We start from the raw sequence: 17,656 nt of genomic DNA, 5'->3' as shown, positions 1-17,656 counted from the left end.
TACCTGTGCCGCTACTTTCAGGGAGCTACATACTTGTAACTCAAGATCCTTCTATTCAAACACGCTCCCATGGTTCACCCATTCACTTTGTATCCAGTCTGGGCCTGGTTTACTCATGGGTTTCAATTATATGCTTACTGTATAAATTAATTTATGTCAAATGGACTACATTTGTGTAAACGTCGCCATCTATTTTTCTCTCTCCTGTTGATAATAGTTCTGCCGAATGTTGTGAGACATTTGAATTTTATTTCCTTTGATATTGAACCTGTTCAATCCTGCCACTGCCTCTAAGGAGTTTGTACATTCTTCCTGTGACCGCATGGATTTCCTCCGGGTGCTTGGGTTTCCTCCCACAGTCCAAAGATATACTGGTTGGTAGGCTAATTGATCATTGGAAATTTTCCCATGATTAGGCTAGGATTAAATCAGAAGTTGCTGGGTGGTGCAGAAGGGCCTACTCCAAGCTGTATCCCAATATATAAATTTAAAAATCAGCATAAATTGCATGTTTTTAACACCCAATTGTTTTAAGTGTTTAAGAAGGTTAGCAATACAAGCCTACAGGTGAGTCAGCATGACATCTGTATTGGGGAAATTACTGGATTGAATTTTGAGGGACAGGATCTATCAGCAGTCGGATAGAGAGTCTGAATAGTCGGAGTTGTCATGGCTTTGTGTGTGGAAAGTTGGGCTTGATGAGTCTTTTGGAGCTTTGAAGAGGGAACCAGTAAGGTAGATGAGGGTAGGGTAGTAGATGTTGTCTATTTGGACTTGAGCAAGGCTTTCAACAAAGTAACACGTGATAGGCTGGTCTTAGAAGTTAGGTCCTATGGAATCCAGGGAGAACTAGTCACCAGGGATTCAAAATTGGCTCAGAGGTCTGAAACAAGGTTGTTTCTTTGAATGAAGACTGGTGACTTGTGGTATGCCATAGGGTTAGGTGTTGGAACCCTTATTCTTATGATTTGGGTGACATTGCACAAAGCTTGATCAGTAAGTCTGTGGATAACACAAAATTAAGAGGTATTGTTAATAGTGAAGAAGATTATTATAGATTATAAGCAGATCTTAATCAGTTAGGGAAGTAGGCTGATGGATGCAAATGGATGGCTATAAGTGTAGGTGATGCATTATTGAAAGTCATACCAGCATAGGACATATACTATGAATGTCAGAGCACAAGGGAGTGTAATGCAACAGAGTGACCTAGGAGTACAAGTGTGTAGTTCATTGAACGTGGCATTACAGGTAAATAGGGTGGCAGTAAAGACTTTTAGCATGCTGGCCTTCATCATTCAGGGCACCGAGTGCAGGAGGTGGAATGCTATGTTGCATTTGTGTGTCATTGGTGAGGCTGCAATTGGAGTATTGTATACAGTTTTGGTTGTCCTGTTGGATGTGGATAAGCTGGAAAGGGTGCAGAAAGACTTGCAAAGATATTACTAGCACTAGAGGGCCTGAGTTATAGGGAGACGTTGGCCAGGCTATGTCTTTATTCCCTGGAGTACAGGAGAGTATGGGGTTACCTTATAGAGGTTTATAAAATCATGCGGTGCGTAGATCAGGTGGATGATGGCATTCTTTACTCTGTGGTGGGGAAGTGGCACAGATCTGGGGTGAGAGGGAAAGATTTAAAAGTGACTTAGGGGCATCTTTTTCCAAATAGGGTGGTGAGTATATGGAAAAACCTGCCAGAGGAAGTGGTTGAGATGAGTATAATAGTGGCATTTAAGAACTACTCGGATAGGTGCATTATGGGGTGGGGCTTATAAAAGAATATGGCTCTAACACAGCAGGCTGAGAGAATGATGTTCTGCTGTTTATCTCACCATTATTGTTGAATGTTTAGCTTTTGACCATTTGTGGTATTCATAAGACATTACCAGAATCATTTGTAAATAACAACCAAATAAGCATGATTTATTATTAAGGTAATGTACCTCAACAATATGCTAGCTCAAACTTTTAAAATATGATGCTTTGTATTTTAGAACCATAGAACCATAGAAACTACAGCACAGAAACAGGCCCTTTGGCCCTTCTTGGCTGTGCCGAACCATTTTCTGCCTAGTCTCACTGACCTGCACATGGACCATATCCCTCCATACACCTCCCATCTATGTATCTGTCCAATTTATTCTTAAATGTTAAAAAAGAACCCGCATTTACCACCTTGTCTGGCAGCTCATTCCATACTCCCACCACTCTCTGTGTGAAGAAGCCCCCCCTAATGTTCCCTTTAAACTTTTCCCCCCTCACCCTTAACCCATGTCCTCTGGTTTTTTTCTCCCCTTGCCTCAGTGGAAAAAGCCTGCTTGCATTCACTCTATCTATACCCATCATAATTTTATATACCTCTATCAAATCTCCCCTCATTCTTCTACGCTCCAGGGAATAAAGTCCTAACCTATTCAATCTTTCTCTGTAACTGAGTTTCTCAAGTCCCGGCAACATCCTTGTAAACTTTCTCTGCACTCTTTCAACCTTATTTATATCCTTCCTGTAATTTGGTGACCAAAACTGAACACAATACTCCAGATTCGGCCTCACCAATGCCTTATACAACCTCATCATAACATTCCAGCTCTTATACTCAATACTTCGATTAATAAAGGCCAATGTACCAAAAGCTCTCTTTACGACCCTATCTACCTGTGACGACACTTTTAGGGAATTTTGTACCTGTATTCCCAGATCCCTCTGTTCCACTGCACTCCTCAGTGCCTTACCATTAACCCTGTATGTTCTACGTTGGTTTGTCCTTCCAACGTGCAATACCTCACACTTGTCAGTATTAAACTCCATCTGCCATTTTTCAGCCCAGTTTTCCAGATGGTCCAAGTCCCTCTGCAGGCTCTGAAAACCTTCTTCACTGTCTACTACACCTCCAATCTTTGTTTCATCAGCAAACTTGCTGATCCAATTTACCACATTATCATCCAGATCATTGATACAGATGACAAATAACAATGGACCCAGCACTGATCCCTGTGGCACACCACTAGTCACAGGCCTCCACTCAGAGAAGAAATTCTCTACCACCACTCTCTGGCTTCTTCCATCGAGCCAATGTCTAATCCAATTTACCACCTCTCCATGTATACCTAGCGACTGAATTTTCCTAACTAACCTCCCATGCGGGACCTTGTCAAAGGCCTTACTGAAGTCCATGTAGACAATATCCACTGCCTTCCCTTCATCCACTTTCCTGGTAACCTCCTCGAAAAACTCCAACAGATTGGTCAAACATGACCTACCACGCACAAAGCCATGTTGACTCTCCCTAATAAGCCCCTGTCTATCCAAATGCTTGTAGATTCTGTCTCTTAGTACTCCCTCCAATAACTTACCTACTACTGACGTTAAACTCACCGGCCTATAATTTCCCGGATTACTTTTCGATCCTTTTTTAAACAACGGAACAACATGAGCCACTCTCCAATCCTCCGGCACTTCACCCGTAGACAGCAACATCTTAAATATTTCTGCCAGGGCCCCCGCAATTTCAACACTAGTCTCCTTCAAGGTCCGAGGGAACACTCTCAGGTCCCGGGGATTTATCCACTTTAATTTTCCTCAAGGCAGCAAGCACCTCCTCCTTTTCAATCTGTACAGTTTCCATGGTCTCACTACTTGATTCCCTCAATTCCATAGATTTCATGCCAGCTTCCTTAGTAAATACAGACGCAAAAAACCTATTTAAGATCTCCCCCATTTCCTTTGGTTCCGCACAAAGCCGACCACTCTGATCTTCAAGAGTTGTACTTGTTAGAAATGAAATAATTTTAGAATCTTGGAAGTATTTCTTTCATAATTTGATAGGCAATTTTATAGATGTTCAGTAACAACCCAGATTGCTATATGTCATATGATTCTGGTTTTCAATACTAAGCTGCATTTATATAGCAGTTTAACATTGAAAATGATCTAGTTTTGCAGTAATATGTCACATGAAATAGTAAGTTATGTTAAGTTTAATCAAAGAATAGGGTTTAAGTGGCTTCTTAGAAGGGTTCACGGCAAAAGCAAATCCATAGCATTAATACCTTGGCAAATGAAAATAAGCTTACTAAATATGGAGAACTTAAAATATGGGATGCACAAAGAACAGTATTAATAAACAGAAAATCTCAGGGCTTATTCGCCTGGAGGTTGTTACAGGGATGGAGAGGTTATGGAAGGCCTGGGAACAAGGAAAACAATTTTAAAATAAATGAATCAGTAACTGGTGCACATCAGCAAAAACAGTGATAGAGGATTTGTTACTAAATTAGGTTACAGGAAGCAGTGTTCTATTTTCAAATGTAGAAGTTTGGAAGATACGTGGCTAGAGATAATGTAAGCATGGGTGGAAGTTTCAGTGGCAAATGATTTGAGGGAAGTCGTGGAGTGGGTGACAGGCAGTTGTTTTGCCAATGGCATGATTATTTATTCGATGATTATCTCAGCCAATAAGGACAACCAGATTGAGAAAGATTTTCAGCATACCAATAGACCGTGACAGATCAACATATGAAATCCAGAATTTGAATCTAACTAAAAACATTAAATACCCAGTATATACTTCAGACTAAGGATTTCCATGGACCAGCAGTGCTTAAAATGATGTCATAGTAGATCAAAATATAGATTTATATACTAATGAGATCCTTTACAATTTCATATGCAATCAGTTAATACTGATGACATGTACACCTTAATAGATCAAAGATCTAAGTGTTCTATCCTTGTGATATAATTTTGAGTAAAATGTGATCAAGAGTGACTCAATCAATGGATGTGATGAATAGCCAGTCTGTTTTATTACAAGTTTCCTTCTATTTTTTGTGCAATAACAAATGCGCAGTGACAACTATCATGATGGACATATTAACCGTTCATATACAATAATGCAAAAGAATTAGGTTTTAATTTATTTCTCTCTAAATGTAACATGAAAGGTAATATATAGCTTCTTTTAAAATGTGTTTTTATTAAAACAAATCTATATAAACATTATCAAATAAATAAAACACTTAATGATGGCTAACCAAAATTCAACTCAAGCTAACTGCAATGGCCTGATGATAGGATTGAAATTAACTTTCAAACTATGTATTCAATATTTCAAACTTTTCAAATTGTGAAATCAGTAGTAAAGTGCATTTTACAGTTTTTTATAGAAATTAAAGCATATTGAATAGGTTTTTTCAACTTATACGGCATATAAAGTGAAGTATTTAATTTTGTCCAGTCAGTCATTGTTTAAAATTGTGTTAGCATAAATATGCTTTTAAGTATTTCCAGTCATAGTGATATAATAGAATAAGATCAAAGGAATAAAAACAGGAATTACAGGAAACAGCAGGTCAAGGCAGCATTTGTGGGAAGATTTAGTATTTCAGGTTGAAGACCTCTTGTCCACTTGTGTTTATTTCTGACTTCCAACATCTGCTTTTTTAAATTTTCAAAATGAAAGAAATGCTGTTCATAGAGTACATTTCATCCAGTGCTGAAGATGTTCATGTTATAGTGATACCAGTTCTCCATGCTCATGGACAGTACTTCTGTGAGCTCGGTGAAGTTCAAAATGGTCCATAAAAGTCATTGTTATGAACAAGCTTAGCTTTCTCTGGCCAACATCATTGCCCTCTTAAGCTGTTCATAGGATACAAACATTACCACATTCCAGGAACCAAGACGCAGAAAAGAGGGCATAAACCTGCCAGGGAAAAAAATTACAATGAATCCACTGTATGGAGTGATAGATGAGCATAGGATTAGAAAATAAATGATCCCTACAGTTCTCCTAATTTTCAAGCAGGATAAGGATAAAGACAACATAATGGCAATGTATTTATGAAGGACAGAACCACACTTTTTTAAAAATAAAAATGCACAAAAAATTATACAGCCAAAAAATGGGATATGAATGAATGGGATATTTATAAGGAGATCAAAAAAATAAGACCACTGACAATGACAAAGAATACATGTTGTAAATTGTTAAAGAAGGTTACAAAAATTAGAAGAAACAGGTAGAGGAACCTACAAACAGATATGATATTATGTAAAGGTGTTAAAAATGAACTTTTATATTCCTGTTTCTGCAACTCTCCCAAAAGAAATGCTATGTCAATTGAAGATTTTAAAGGTTTTGTACTTGGGAATTACTGTAAAGAGAGAAGCTTTTGGCATAAATGGTCAGTCCTTTTGTTTATCTGAGATGGGCAGAGGACTGGTGGACAAGTTTTTGGAGTGGTGCGGGAAGAATCACTTGCTCTTGAATGCGGCAAAAACCATGGAGATGGTGATTGATTTTAGGAGGAAGAAGACTGTCATGAGTCCTGTATACATTTGGGAGAAGAATTTGTGGTTGTGGAGGAGAACAAATACTTGGGTGTTCACCTCAACAACAGACTTGACTGGAAAACCAACACCATGGCTGTTTATAAGAAGGGGATGAGCAGACTCAATTTTCTGATGAAGCTCAGATTCTTCGATGTGTGCAGCAAGATGTTGGAGATCTTTTGCCAGTCTGTTGTAGCGAGTGCAGTCTTCTTTTCTGCTTTATGTAGGGGGAACCACATTGGTGCTGGTGATACAAAAAGACTAAATAAACTCTTCAAAAAGGGTGGATCCATCCTTGGCTACAACCCGGACTCTTGAGTTAATGGTGGAGAGGAGGTCACTACGCAAACTGTTACCCATTATGGACAGTCTGGCACATCCTCTCCAATCTACTGAATAAGCAGCGGAGCACCCTTTCAAACAAGCTCATTCAGCTCTGCTGTCACAAGGATCGTTACAGAAAATCTTTCCTACCAAATGCAATAAGCATATACAACAGTTTATCTCTGTAACCGGAGAACACACATCATAGTACAATAGTTTCTGCTTTATTATTCCGTACATTATCATTGCATATTATTGCACATCAGTACATTATTATTGTGTTTATTATTATTCTATATTTTATTATTAAGTCTGTACATTGCTAAGTGTGTTTTTAAATGTGTGTTTTTGCTGCTGTAGTGTAAGAATTTCCCACTTGGGATCAATAAATGCTTATTATTTTTGTTATTATTATTATTATGATCCACTTAAGACTCTTCCCATGTTAGTTCATTTCCTGTCAACAAATCTTTCTATTCCTTTCTCCTTCAAACTTATCTAATGTTGCCTTAAATGCAGTGTGCACTTTGCATTAAGTGCTCCAAGTAACAGCAAGTGTCATATCTAATTTCAAAATTCTCCAACTCCTATTAAGTTGACCCGAAACTATCATATACTTATTGCCCCAAGTACTTAGTCTTATATTTTCTACAGAAAAATAGCCCAATTTGTTCAGATGTTTTATTTCTTGACGGTTACAGCTATTGTTTCTTGCATCATCGCAATTTTACCTTTGCATGGGCAAGGACATTGGGGTGTGGAATTAAGCTGAATAATGGAACTGGCCCAAGGAACTCTTAATGGAGAAGGTCACTTAAAGAAAAAAGTGGCAGTTAAGATATGAGTAATAAACACAAAATTTTGGAGGATCTCAGCAGGCCAGTCAGCATGTATGGGAGTAAATGATTGACGTTTCAAGCTGAGACCCTTCAAGACGAAGGGTCCTGATGCTGCCTGGCCTGCCGAGTTCTTCCAGCATTTTGTGTGTATTACTTTGATTTACAGCATCTGCAGATTTTCTTTAGTTAAAATATGAGTTGACATAGGTCAATGGGACCACTGGAATAAAGTTTTGGCACAGACTAGAAGGGCCGAATGGCCTGTTTTCTGTGCTGTAATGTTCTATGGTTCTGTGGCTCTGTATAAATTAATAACAAAATATTGGATGGATAGTTTGTTTTACCAAGATGTTATCTATTATTGTACGACAAACTTGAATAGCAGAGTGTTTCAAGTCAAGCAAATCCTCCTTGCCAAATAGTACATGTCTGAAGGTACTGAAGGTAAGAAATAGATCTTGGTCATGTGGGAGAACTGCAGATCACTTGAAAGAATCTGCAGCATTAGAAGCAGACAATGCACTGCTGTTTTAAGAGTTCAACAGATATGGAAAAACACATAATCAACAAAAATTGCAATTGTTCACTAATTTGTAAGATCTAACTGCTGGAAACCTAGATGGATTCTGGTATGAGAAAGTTAAAGTTCAGTTGTATACACCCTGCATTTAAATTGCCTATAAGGCTTCTGGGTCCCTATACAAATATTATCAGGAAAAGAAAGGAAAATAAAGAAAGAAAAAATAAAACAAAAGTAGGAAGATATGCCCTACTGCTAATTAAGTGAATCAAATGTATTTACCCTTTGTAAAAGGCTGTTGGTCCTTCTTTAAACAGCATAGTCTGGGCACAATGGAGCGCACTTCTGTATTGTCCAGGAACAGAGTTCATGTATCTTGTCTTTACTACATCAACAGGAGAAGCCACCACTGTCGTACAAAATCCTGCACCAAAGGCCGAGATGAAGTGGCATGGAAAGTTATCTATAAATTGAGAAAAATATTTTTCAATTTCAGAATCAGATGAAGACATTAAATTAGTTCCAGCTTATACTTTCCAATGTAAAGAATCTGAAGGGTTGTAGTAATGTCTGTGGTACAGTATATCAAGGTTTCTTGATTTTGAAATGTAGAAAATTAGTAGCTCCGTAAAATCATATCAAAAAAATAAAGTGGAATTATAATCATAATTTTTTATGCAAGAGTTCCTGAAGTTAAGATTTGAATCATTTGATAGGTGGATAATTTTACTTACTGATAATAAGGTCTATCAACATATTAATGCTGTAAGAGACTTTATATTCATATTCATATTTTGCGGTCTTATCATTAAAGATTTGTATTGATCCAAATCATACAAATAGTTTATCTTCGAAATAGTTACAACCTATAGACATTTAAACACAGACTCTCTGAAATAACTAAGTAACACAGGAAGCATTAAAATTGGAAAGGATGATTGTTCCTGTTAATACTTATGATAACCTTCTCATTCATTATTACATTAAATCAATGTGGGATTGATTGATTATTCATTTAATATTCATTTATTTAATATTAAATACACTACAATTCCAATGATGCTTACAGATTTTTCCCTTCTTTAAATACAATCCAAAACATAAAGTACTTGTTTTTGCTCTAACTGGTATTGAGAGAAGAGTTAATGCAGATTTTTCTCCCCTCATGGATTTCTTCTGGAATGGCTATATTTCTATAAAAGTAGCAGAAAGGACATGCTACCCACTACAAACATGGCGTTTACATGTTTTCTAAAATTAGTCAACATCCCAAAATGTAATCCACACACTCACCTTGACCAGTTTGTTTATGAAGCATGCAAGTACACTTTGTACAATGTGATGCACTGTATGCACCTCTTTGCACTGGTTTGAGAAATGCACAAGCACAGGCGAAAGGGAAAAAAAACATTAATTTTGCCAAAAAGATCAAGGCTGTAAGCCCACCTGTCAACAGTTTGTTCCTCAGAATTGTCTGTTTAATGATGTCATAGGTTACAAGCTCTGAACAGTTGACAATAGCATTTCGAGCAATGTTAGGGAAAGTTCCTAAGGGAAGGCAAACAAGATATGAGTATAACTGAAATACCATCAAATCCATGATAAGGCAGCTAGATGAATTTTGCTGTCATGCTCACCTTTCCAAAGTCCTTGAACTCCCTCCTCTTTGACTATTGATTTATATGCCTGAAGGGTTCCATTGTAACGTCTCTGAACACCCTGAATGTTCCCCTGTGCCTGAAAACGAACTTTAACCACATCCATTGGTTGAGCCAATGCCACAGCAAGCCCTCCTGTAGTGCAAGCTGCCAGTGTGGAGGTACCTATACTGGTATCTGTAGAGAAAGAGGGGATTAATCAGTATTTCACACATCACGCTAGGACCAAGCTATACATACACATGTTTTCTTTTTAACAAACTGTTTCACAGTAAAAAATCTTCGTGTTTATTCTGTACCAGATATAATTATAATTGCTTATATTTCATGCATACATTTTATGTTAATCTTTACAAAGGCCAACATCTGTTACATACAAGATGATATAGAGCACCGCCTATTTCAATCATTAAGTATTTTGTACCCTCTAGATATCTGCACATTCACTACTTATGGTTAAATTTTACTGATATTTATGTTCAAATAAATATTATTTAATAAATATTATATATTATACTTATGTACAAATAAATAAGTAAGATCTTTAATGTTTAGCAGGCTTCACTGGAAGATATTTGTGTCAACTATCTTCCAGCACAGCTATGTCTATATATACATATGTTCAGTTAACTCTCTTCCACCTGACGTGTTTTTTTTTACTTTAAATGAGTAAAAGAGAGGCAAGCATGGACATCAAACCACTGGAAATTGATGCTGCTGAGATAGTAATGGGTGACAAAGAAATGACAGACGAGCTGAATAAGTATTTTTTGTCAATCTTCACTGTGGAAGACACCAGCAGCAGGCTGGATATTTGAGTGAGGGCCAAAAGTGAATATATTCATGATTACCTGGACTAGATGGACAACATCCCAGGCTTCTGAAAGAAGTAGCTGAAGAGATGGTGGAGGCATTAGTAGTGAAGTTTTACAAGTATCACTAGATTTTGGAATGGTTTGAGAGTACTGAAAACTGCAAATGGCACTCTACTCATTAAGAAAGGAGGGAAGCAAAAGACAGGAAATTATAAGCAAATTAGCCTGATGAAATTATAGTTGTTAGGAAGATATTGGCAAAGATGTTGTATCCACTCAACATACAAGTTAACCTTTACCGAATCTGACTTCAGCCTATTTTATCGTGTGCTCCCATGCACCCATAATTGGAAGCACATGATAAAATAGACTGAAGTCAGATTCGTAAAGGTTAACTTGCATGTTGAGTCAGTAGTCAGGAAGGCAAAGGCAGTGTTAGCATTTATTTTAAGAGGACTAGAATATAAAAGCAAGAATGTAATTCTGAAGCTTTATAAGGTATGGGTCAGACCACATTTGGAGTATTGTGAGCGGTTTTGGGCTCCATATCTAAAAAGGATATGCTGGCATTGGAGAAGGTCCAGAGAAGGTTTACGAGAATGATCTCAAATGAAAGGGTTAACATATGAAGAGCAGTTGATAGTTATGGGCCTGTACTCACTAGAGTTTAAAAGAATGAGAAGAGATCACATTGAAAACTGCCAAATATTGAAAAGCTTAGATAGAGTAGATTTAGACGCCATGTTTTCAATAGTGAGAGTCTAGATCCAGAGGACACAGCCTCAGAATAGAAGGATGTCCCTTTAGAACAAAGCTGTGGAGAAATTCCTTTAACCTGGGCCCGGTGAATGTGGATGTCATTGTCACAGTCAGTTGTGTGAAGGCCAACTCATTGGGAAGTTAATGAGTTCTTGATTAATAAGGGTGTCAAATGTTACAGGAAAATTAATAAATTATGATCGAATGGTGGAGCAGACTCGATGGGCTTGAGGCCTAATTTGCTCCTATGTCTTGTGGTCTAATTTGGACGGCTGCAAGCAAGGAGTAAGAGAATATGATATTATTCTGCAGAGAGCTGCTATAGATTTGATGTAATGACCTCCTCGAGTGTCATGGTAATTCTGTGATTATGTGTGCTGTCAGTCGTTTTACTGAGATATTTGTACATGGGTTGTTAATTTTATATTAAAACGTTTAAATATTCAGCATTAACCATATTAGTATTAACCATACTACAGTAGTTATCTTCTATCAGTTATGTGATATATTCACTAGGGTTTAAGTAGCTTTTGCCGCTGACATTTTTTTTGCGCTCATTAAAGAGAAAGATTAGCTTAATTTGCCACACGTACATCGAAACCTGCTGTGAAATGCGTCGTTGCGCATATGGACGATCGTGCTGGGCAGCCCGCAATTGTCACCACGCATCTGTCGCCAACACGGCTTGTCCTCAATTTATTAACCCCAACCGTGGGAGGAAGCCAGATTAAAGCCCACTCAGTCACGGGGAAACGTTCAAACTCCCTACAGACGGTAATAGGAATTGAACCCAATTCTCCAAGCTGCGGCAGTAAACGCGTTAAGCTCGCTGCTGCGCTAACATGCCGACCCATGCCTTTATGCCACAAGATATTGATACTCAATTATTGTTTCAACCATAATAGAAAAGGTAATTTGTTTTCACCCCTTCACTCTTACCTAGCTTCTGCCTTTGATATTCGTGCGGGTACTCGCTGATTTATTTTCGACTCGCCATGCTATTGATGTAGAGTTCTGAACACGCATTCAGTGCTGACCTCACCCTCGTGATTTGTGCCCATTCAGTCATTGCGTTAACTACTTTGTACCATAATGCTTATTTAATATAACAATAATATCTTATATGCGCATAGTTTCTACATAGTACATCTAGAGTTATTTTTCAATACTGTATAAATATTTATTTAATAGTTCCTCCTCCCTACTGCTTACGTTCATTCCCTCTGCTGTAAACCTGTTTGACAGAATCATACAGTCCGATCCTTATTGAAGCGAAACTCATCTGTCTTTGAAGTCCAGCGACCAATCCACTGTATAAACTCCTCGGTCCTTCTGTTTTGATCATTGTAAGCACTGTCCCAAAAACCCCGCGGTATCTGATACTTCTCCGTCCTTGGCACTTTCTAGCTTCTCCTTGAATCTAAACCAGATACGTGAGTTACTCATGGATAAGAAGAACAAGTTTCAGGCGGATACAACTCTAAAGCTCTATTTTTTGACAAAATCTTTAATTTTAGTTTCCCTCTAAAACCAAGAATTTCATTTCTTTATCCAGACATACACAATTCGTTGAAAAATTAGTTTCCAAATGCATTTCAGAGGGAACGTAAATTAGCATTGTTTCGTTTCCTCTACTCGTTACCTGTAATCTAACTTTCGCCGTGTCTAGGGGGAACGTGATGAGATCGGCGATGCAGGCTGCCGTACCAGCACTCACGAACTGCACACCAGGAGTTGGAGGAACGACGGACGGTTTAAGCCCCACCATCCTGACTGCAAAACTTTGCAAAGTCCGACCTAGAGAGAAATAATGAAGTCACGCTGTTAACTACTCAGGTTACAATCTTCCTGATGTGGGTGATGCATTGTCTTGTTTTCTTTTGTTTTTGCATTCATTATAGTTAAAACCGAACAAAAAACTGTTCTGACCTACATATTATACATGTCACTTTATCAACAGAATTTGATCAACACAAACAACAGGAATTCTGCAGATGCTGGAAATTCAAGCAACACACATCAAAGTTGCTGGTGAACGCAGCAGGCCAGGCAGCATCTGTAGGAAGAGGCACAGTCGACGTTACAGGCCGAGACCCTTTGTCAGACCCTGTTCACCAGCAACTTTGATGTGTGTTGCTTGATCAACACAAGTTGTAATCAATTTTCCATAAGTCCGTGGAAATTTCCTGCAGCATATTCTCTCTTAAATCCACCCACCCCATAACTCCACCAATCCATCTCCATACACTTCCTGAAGACCAGAGCTTAAGACAGTAGTCTCTGGGAGGCCTTTAGACGTTGATACATTTCCTAATGGAAATGCCAAATCCCAACAATTAGTCAAGTGACATTTCTTATATTTCAAAATTAAACTTCATGCATAAAATATTTGCAAGAATTAAAACAGAACATGGTTTTCCTTACACTCACAGTATTGTCAAAACTACACAATTCATTGTGTCATCAAGTTAATATATCCTATGAGCAAATTACCAACACCACACATACAGCGTCTTTGAACAATAAACCTTCAGGTATTTGCAAGGTGTATCATAGGACACAGCCCCTCAGTACCCAGTGACAACAGGACCTAAGAGTATGGTGCTTCTGTACAAAGCCTTTGTATTAGAGGCATAGAGTGGATACAAGCCCTTCAACCCAACAAGTCAATGCTGACCGTGGTTCCCACCCATCCGATCCAATTTCCCAATTTTGTCCCATATCCCTCTATGCCTCACCCTCCAAGTGCATCTTAAATTATACTATATTACCTGCCTCAACCACTTCCTATTGCAGCTCATTCCATACACTCACCACCCTCTATGTAAAGAAGCTGCCCTTCTAAATCTTTCCCTTCTTGCCCTAAATCTATGCCCCCTTGGGTTTGGACTCCCCTACTCTGGGGTTAGGAATGCTACCATCCATCCCTATCTATGCCCTTCATGATTTTATAAACCTCGATAAGGTCACCTTTCATTCTCCTACCTCCAAAGAATAAACGTTATTATTTTTAATCTAATGAAAATACTATTTTTCAAAGCACATTCTATCAGTAGCAAGGGAAACTGCAGTTTTGTAGTAATAAGTTGCTGTCAACTACAAAGTGTATTATTTTATTTGTTCTAATAGGTCATCAAAATGATGTGAATAAACCTTTACATACAGGGAGCATTTGTCAAGAGTTTAAGTCACAATGTTTGCTGTTTACGGAGTCATTTGGCATCCTAGACTGATTTGATGGACGATTGTGATTGTGTTTGTTCTTTTATTAACCTTCCAGTGATGGTGAGAGTTGCAGCAGAGATTCTCTTTCATTAAAGTCAAAATTTTATGATAAAAAAGCGTTTATAGGCAGCACACAAGTAAACCTCCATCATGATGCTAAAAACTTCTTAAAAACAATTGCTTTTAAAATTTACCCTCTATTCATGTAATTGCCCATTTGTAAACCAACTAACAAGAAAAGTAGAGCAAGGTTTTAAAATGAAATAGATAATCTTTTCACTTAAGTTCTGACTTAATTGTTAAAATGTAAAACATGCTCAGGACTTCATCAGTTTAGCTGTTTGGAGCTTTACTGTCCCTGAGCTTCAGTTTTGATCGTCCTATGGTGATACCAGCCCCATCTTCAGAGCACCAGGGAGATGCCAGAATCCTGGTGAGGTGACTAAATATTCTCCCAATCTGGGGGGGGGGGGTGTCAGTTAAAGATCTGAGCTAGGGGTTTGGAACTAAGGGCAGAAAGAAGAGTGTTCAGCACTTTGATGTAGCCCAGAGTGGTGAGCAGTGGTCTTCATCTAGGAGAGAGACAGCAGGTGAGCATGGGGGGAGGCTGGAATGGGAAGAGAGATGGTAGCAGGAGAATAGGGAAATGGAGAGGGAAATGATAAGAGGAGGAACTAAGAAGAAAGGGAGTCACAGAAGGAATAGGGAGCTGGGGGATGCTAGAGCAGGGGCGAAACTGAAGGTGGAAATTGGGGTGATGAGGTGGGGAGAATGAGAGGGGTTACTGAACAGTAAGGAGCAGATGAACATGGGTTGAGGCAAGAAAGAATTTTGGGCTCTAAGGTGATAGTTTGTCTTTCAGCAGAGCCAATAGTATTGGACCTCAATGCCACTGGACCAAGATCTTGCTCTGTCAAGTCCCCCTAGTAGCTGGAGTATACTGCCACCCCACATTGAATGTATCAGTGGAAATACAAGCTTCCAGTCCTTGGAGCTGGAATAATCGCAGGTCCTCCTTCACGCAGAGGGAAGGGCTTGATAAGAAGAAGAAAATGGCAAGGTACCTAAAGAAAGCCCATTTCAGTCCTTGCTAATATTCTTACCAAATCCTGCCTCATTGACGTTGTTGGTCTGAAAGTGTTCAAGAAGCACGACTCTCTACAATGCCCGAAATATAGTATGGTCTGCGATCCGTGCAGAACCCAGCCTTGCGGAATCCATCCACCTCATCTGCTCACTAACCAATATCGACGTTATCATAGAGTATTTTAAAGCAGAGCATCTTGCATACCATCTTTAAAAAAACTGGCATCAGCATAGTCAACAGTAAAGTAAAATACTAAAAATAATTGCAATGAAGAAATGTTACTCTTGCATTCCAATATAAAATAATAATGTTTTAAATACAGTATATGACATACCTTTAAGTATTTCAGAATTACCTTGAGAGGGGATTACTGTTCTGAAAGTAGCAAATCTCGGAAGAGTTCCTCCCTCTGCTGTCTGCAGGTACTGCCGCTGACCTGGGTTTTGTGCAGTTGCTTAACCCTTAGTAGCTCAGATGCTGGGCCAAAGTACAACCACAATTGGCCGCTCCTACAGGGGTCGAGTGCTTAGATAACATGATTGCCGTTGCCATTTCTGCTTACTTTAGCCTTGGAGTTTCGTCACGATTACACCAGAGGCCGAGAAGAAGCATGGCTTACGGCTTGCAATGTTAACCTTCACCGTGCAGCCAAGTTACCAGAATGTCCCAGGACATTCGTCCTAGACCGAACAAACATCTCTCGGGAAAAGCAGGCGGGGCAGACAACAGAAGTTATTTCAAAGTTCTTTCCTGAGGTGTAGAGGTCATCATTTTGCGTAGTAAAAATAAAGCTGCATCTGAAGACCTCATAAGCATTTTAATTGTTTATTCATCAAAAAAGTGATATGTTATCTCAGAACAAGTTTATAGTCTGCTTGTTACAAATTATATCGCCTGCGTGGGAGTTCGTCAAAGTCCATAGATTTCTCCAACTAAAATAGTTTCCTCGACACAATTAAGCTACAAAAAGATATACGTATGAAGACCCAGGCACAAAGAAACTGACATTTCATTGAATGGCACATAAGCAAACAAAAAGCAATGCAGGTAATCTGCACTAAGATCAGAAAATGTTGGAAAAGTTCAGCAGGTCAGGCAACATCTGGTTGAGGAAAGGTTGTCAAAACCGAAACATTAACATCGTTTTCCTTTTCGCTGGCTCCTGGCTTTCAGAATCAGAATCAGGTTTATTAACACCGGCATGAGTCGTGAAATTTGTTAACTTAGCAGCTGCAGTACAATGCAATACATGATAATATAGAAAGAAACACAATTCCCACATGTTCTGGGTAAATTCCATCATATTAAATTTTGTGCACTTGGGAATAGTTGTTAAATTAACACAAAGACCACTTTTGAGTGGCGTGTGCACCAGCATGGTGGCAATGACCGAGGGAAACCCCTCCGATGAGTTCTGCTTACTCGCAGCGCCTGCTCATGGGCGTGTGATTTGTGGGTGCGACCTGACGGACCAATGCCTCGGAGAGTTCCGACGGGCCTGGTCCAGAGCAGCCAACGGACAGTGGAAGCTCTTGACGTTCAGAATAGACGAGAGCCTTGCCCCTGCTGCGTCATCGCATGTTGCGGTCGCTTGGCTTGAAGTTTGGATGCATGCGCGCAATACACTAGAAGCCCTTGACCGCAGCTTCGTTGAACATTGTCTGCGTTTACAATAGAATAACACTACAACAAACTGTTCCTGTCCTGTCTCCGAGTACCCCAGCTTAAAACTGTGGGCAGCATGCTTCAATTTTTTTTTAAACTGGCAGCTAAGGGAGCTAGGTCTTAACTCTTCGGAGAGGAGGATGAGAGGAGACAGGATAGAGGTGTACAAGATATTAAGAGGAATAGATAGAGTGGATAGCCAGCGCCTCTTCCCCAGGGCACCACTGCTCAATACAAGGGGATATGGCTTTAAGGTAAGGGGTGGGAAGTTCAAGGCGGATATTAAAGGAAGATTTTTCACTCAGAGAGTGGTTGGCGCGTGGAATGCACTGCCTGAGTCAGTGGTGGAGGCAGATACGCTAGTGAAGTTTAGGAGACTACTAGACAGGTGTATGGAGGAATTTAAGGTGGGGGGTTATATGGGAGGCAGG

At 39.1% G+C, this 17,656-nt stretch overlaps 1 protein-coding gene across 4 annotated transcripts; it reads right to left on the bottom strand.

Annotated features, from left to right (window-relative positions):
• Positions 1 to 4,777: 4,777 nt before the first annotated feature.
• On the bottom strand, positions 4,778 to 16,196 carry LOC140196039 (dicarboxylate carrier UCP2-like). 4 transcript variants are annotated; one of them, XM_072254745.1, is made up of 7 exons: positions 15,895 to 16,196; positions 12,891 to 13,045; positions 12,461 to 12,668; positions 9,654 to 9,851; positions 9,463 to 9,564; positions 8,299 to 8,479; positions 4,778 to 5,704 (listed from the first exon to the last, which is right to left on the bottom strand). In XM_072254745.1, the coding sequence occupies exons 2-7, from the start codon at positions 13,014 to 13,016 to the stop codon at positions 5,605 to 5,607; spliced, it is 915 nt and encodes a 304-aa protein (XP_072110846.1). In that variant the 5' UTR covers positions 13,017 to 13,045; positions 15,895 to 16,196; the 3' UTR covers positions 4,778 to 5,604. The 4 variants fall into 4 exon arrangements, with proteins under 4 accessions (XP_072110846.1, XP_072110847.1, XP_072110849.1 ...); XM_072254746.1 differs by having other exon boundaries at positions 15,916 to 16,196; XM_072254748.1 differs by lacking the exon at positions 15,895 to 16,196 and adding an exon at positions 14,668 to 14,694.
• Between the last annotated feature and the right edge of the window lie 1,460 nt (positions 16,197 to 17,656).

This window comes from Mobula birostris, chromosome 4 (assembly GCF_030028105.1).
Source record: "Mobula birostris isolate sMobBir1 chromosome 4, sMobBir1.hap1, whole genome shotgun sequence".
Classification (NCBI taxonomy): Eukaryota; Metazoa; Chordata; class Chondrichthyes; order Myliobatiformes; family Myliobatidae; genus Mobula; species Mobula birostris.
This window is presented reverse-complemented; position numbering and strand designations above follow the sequence as displayed.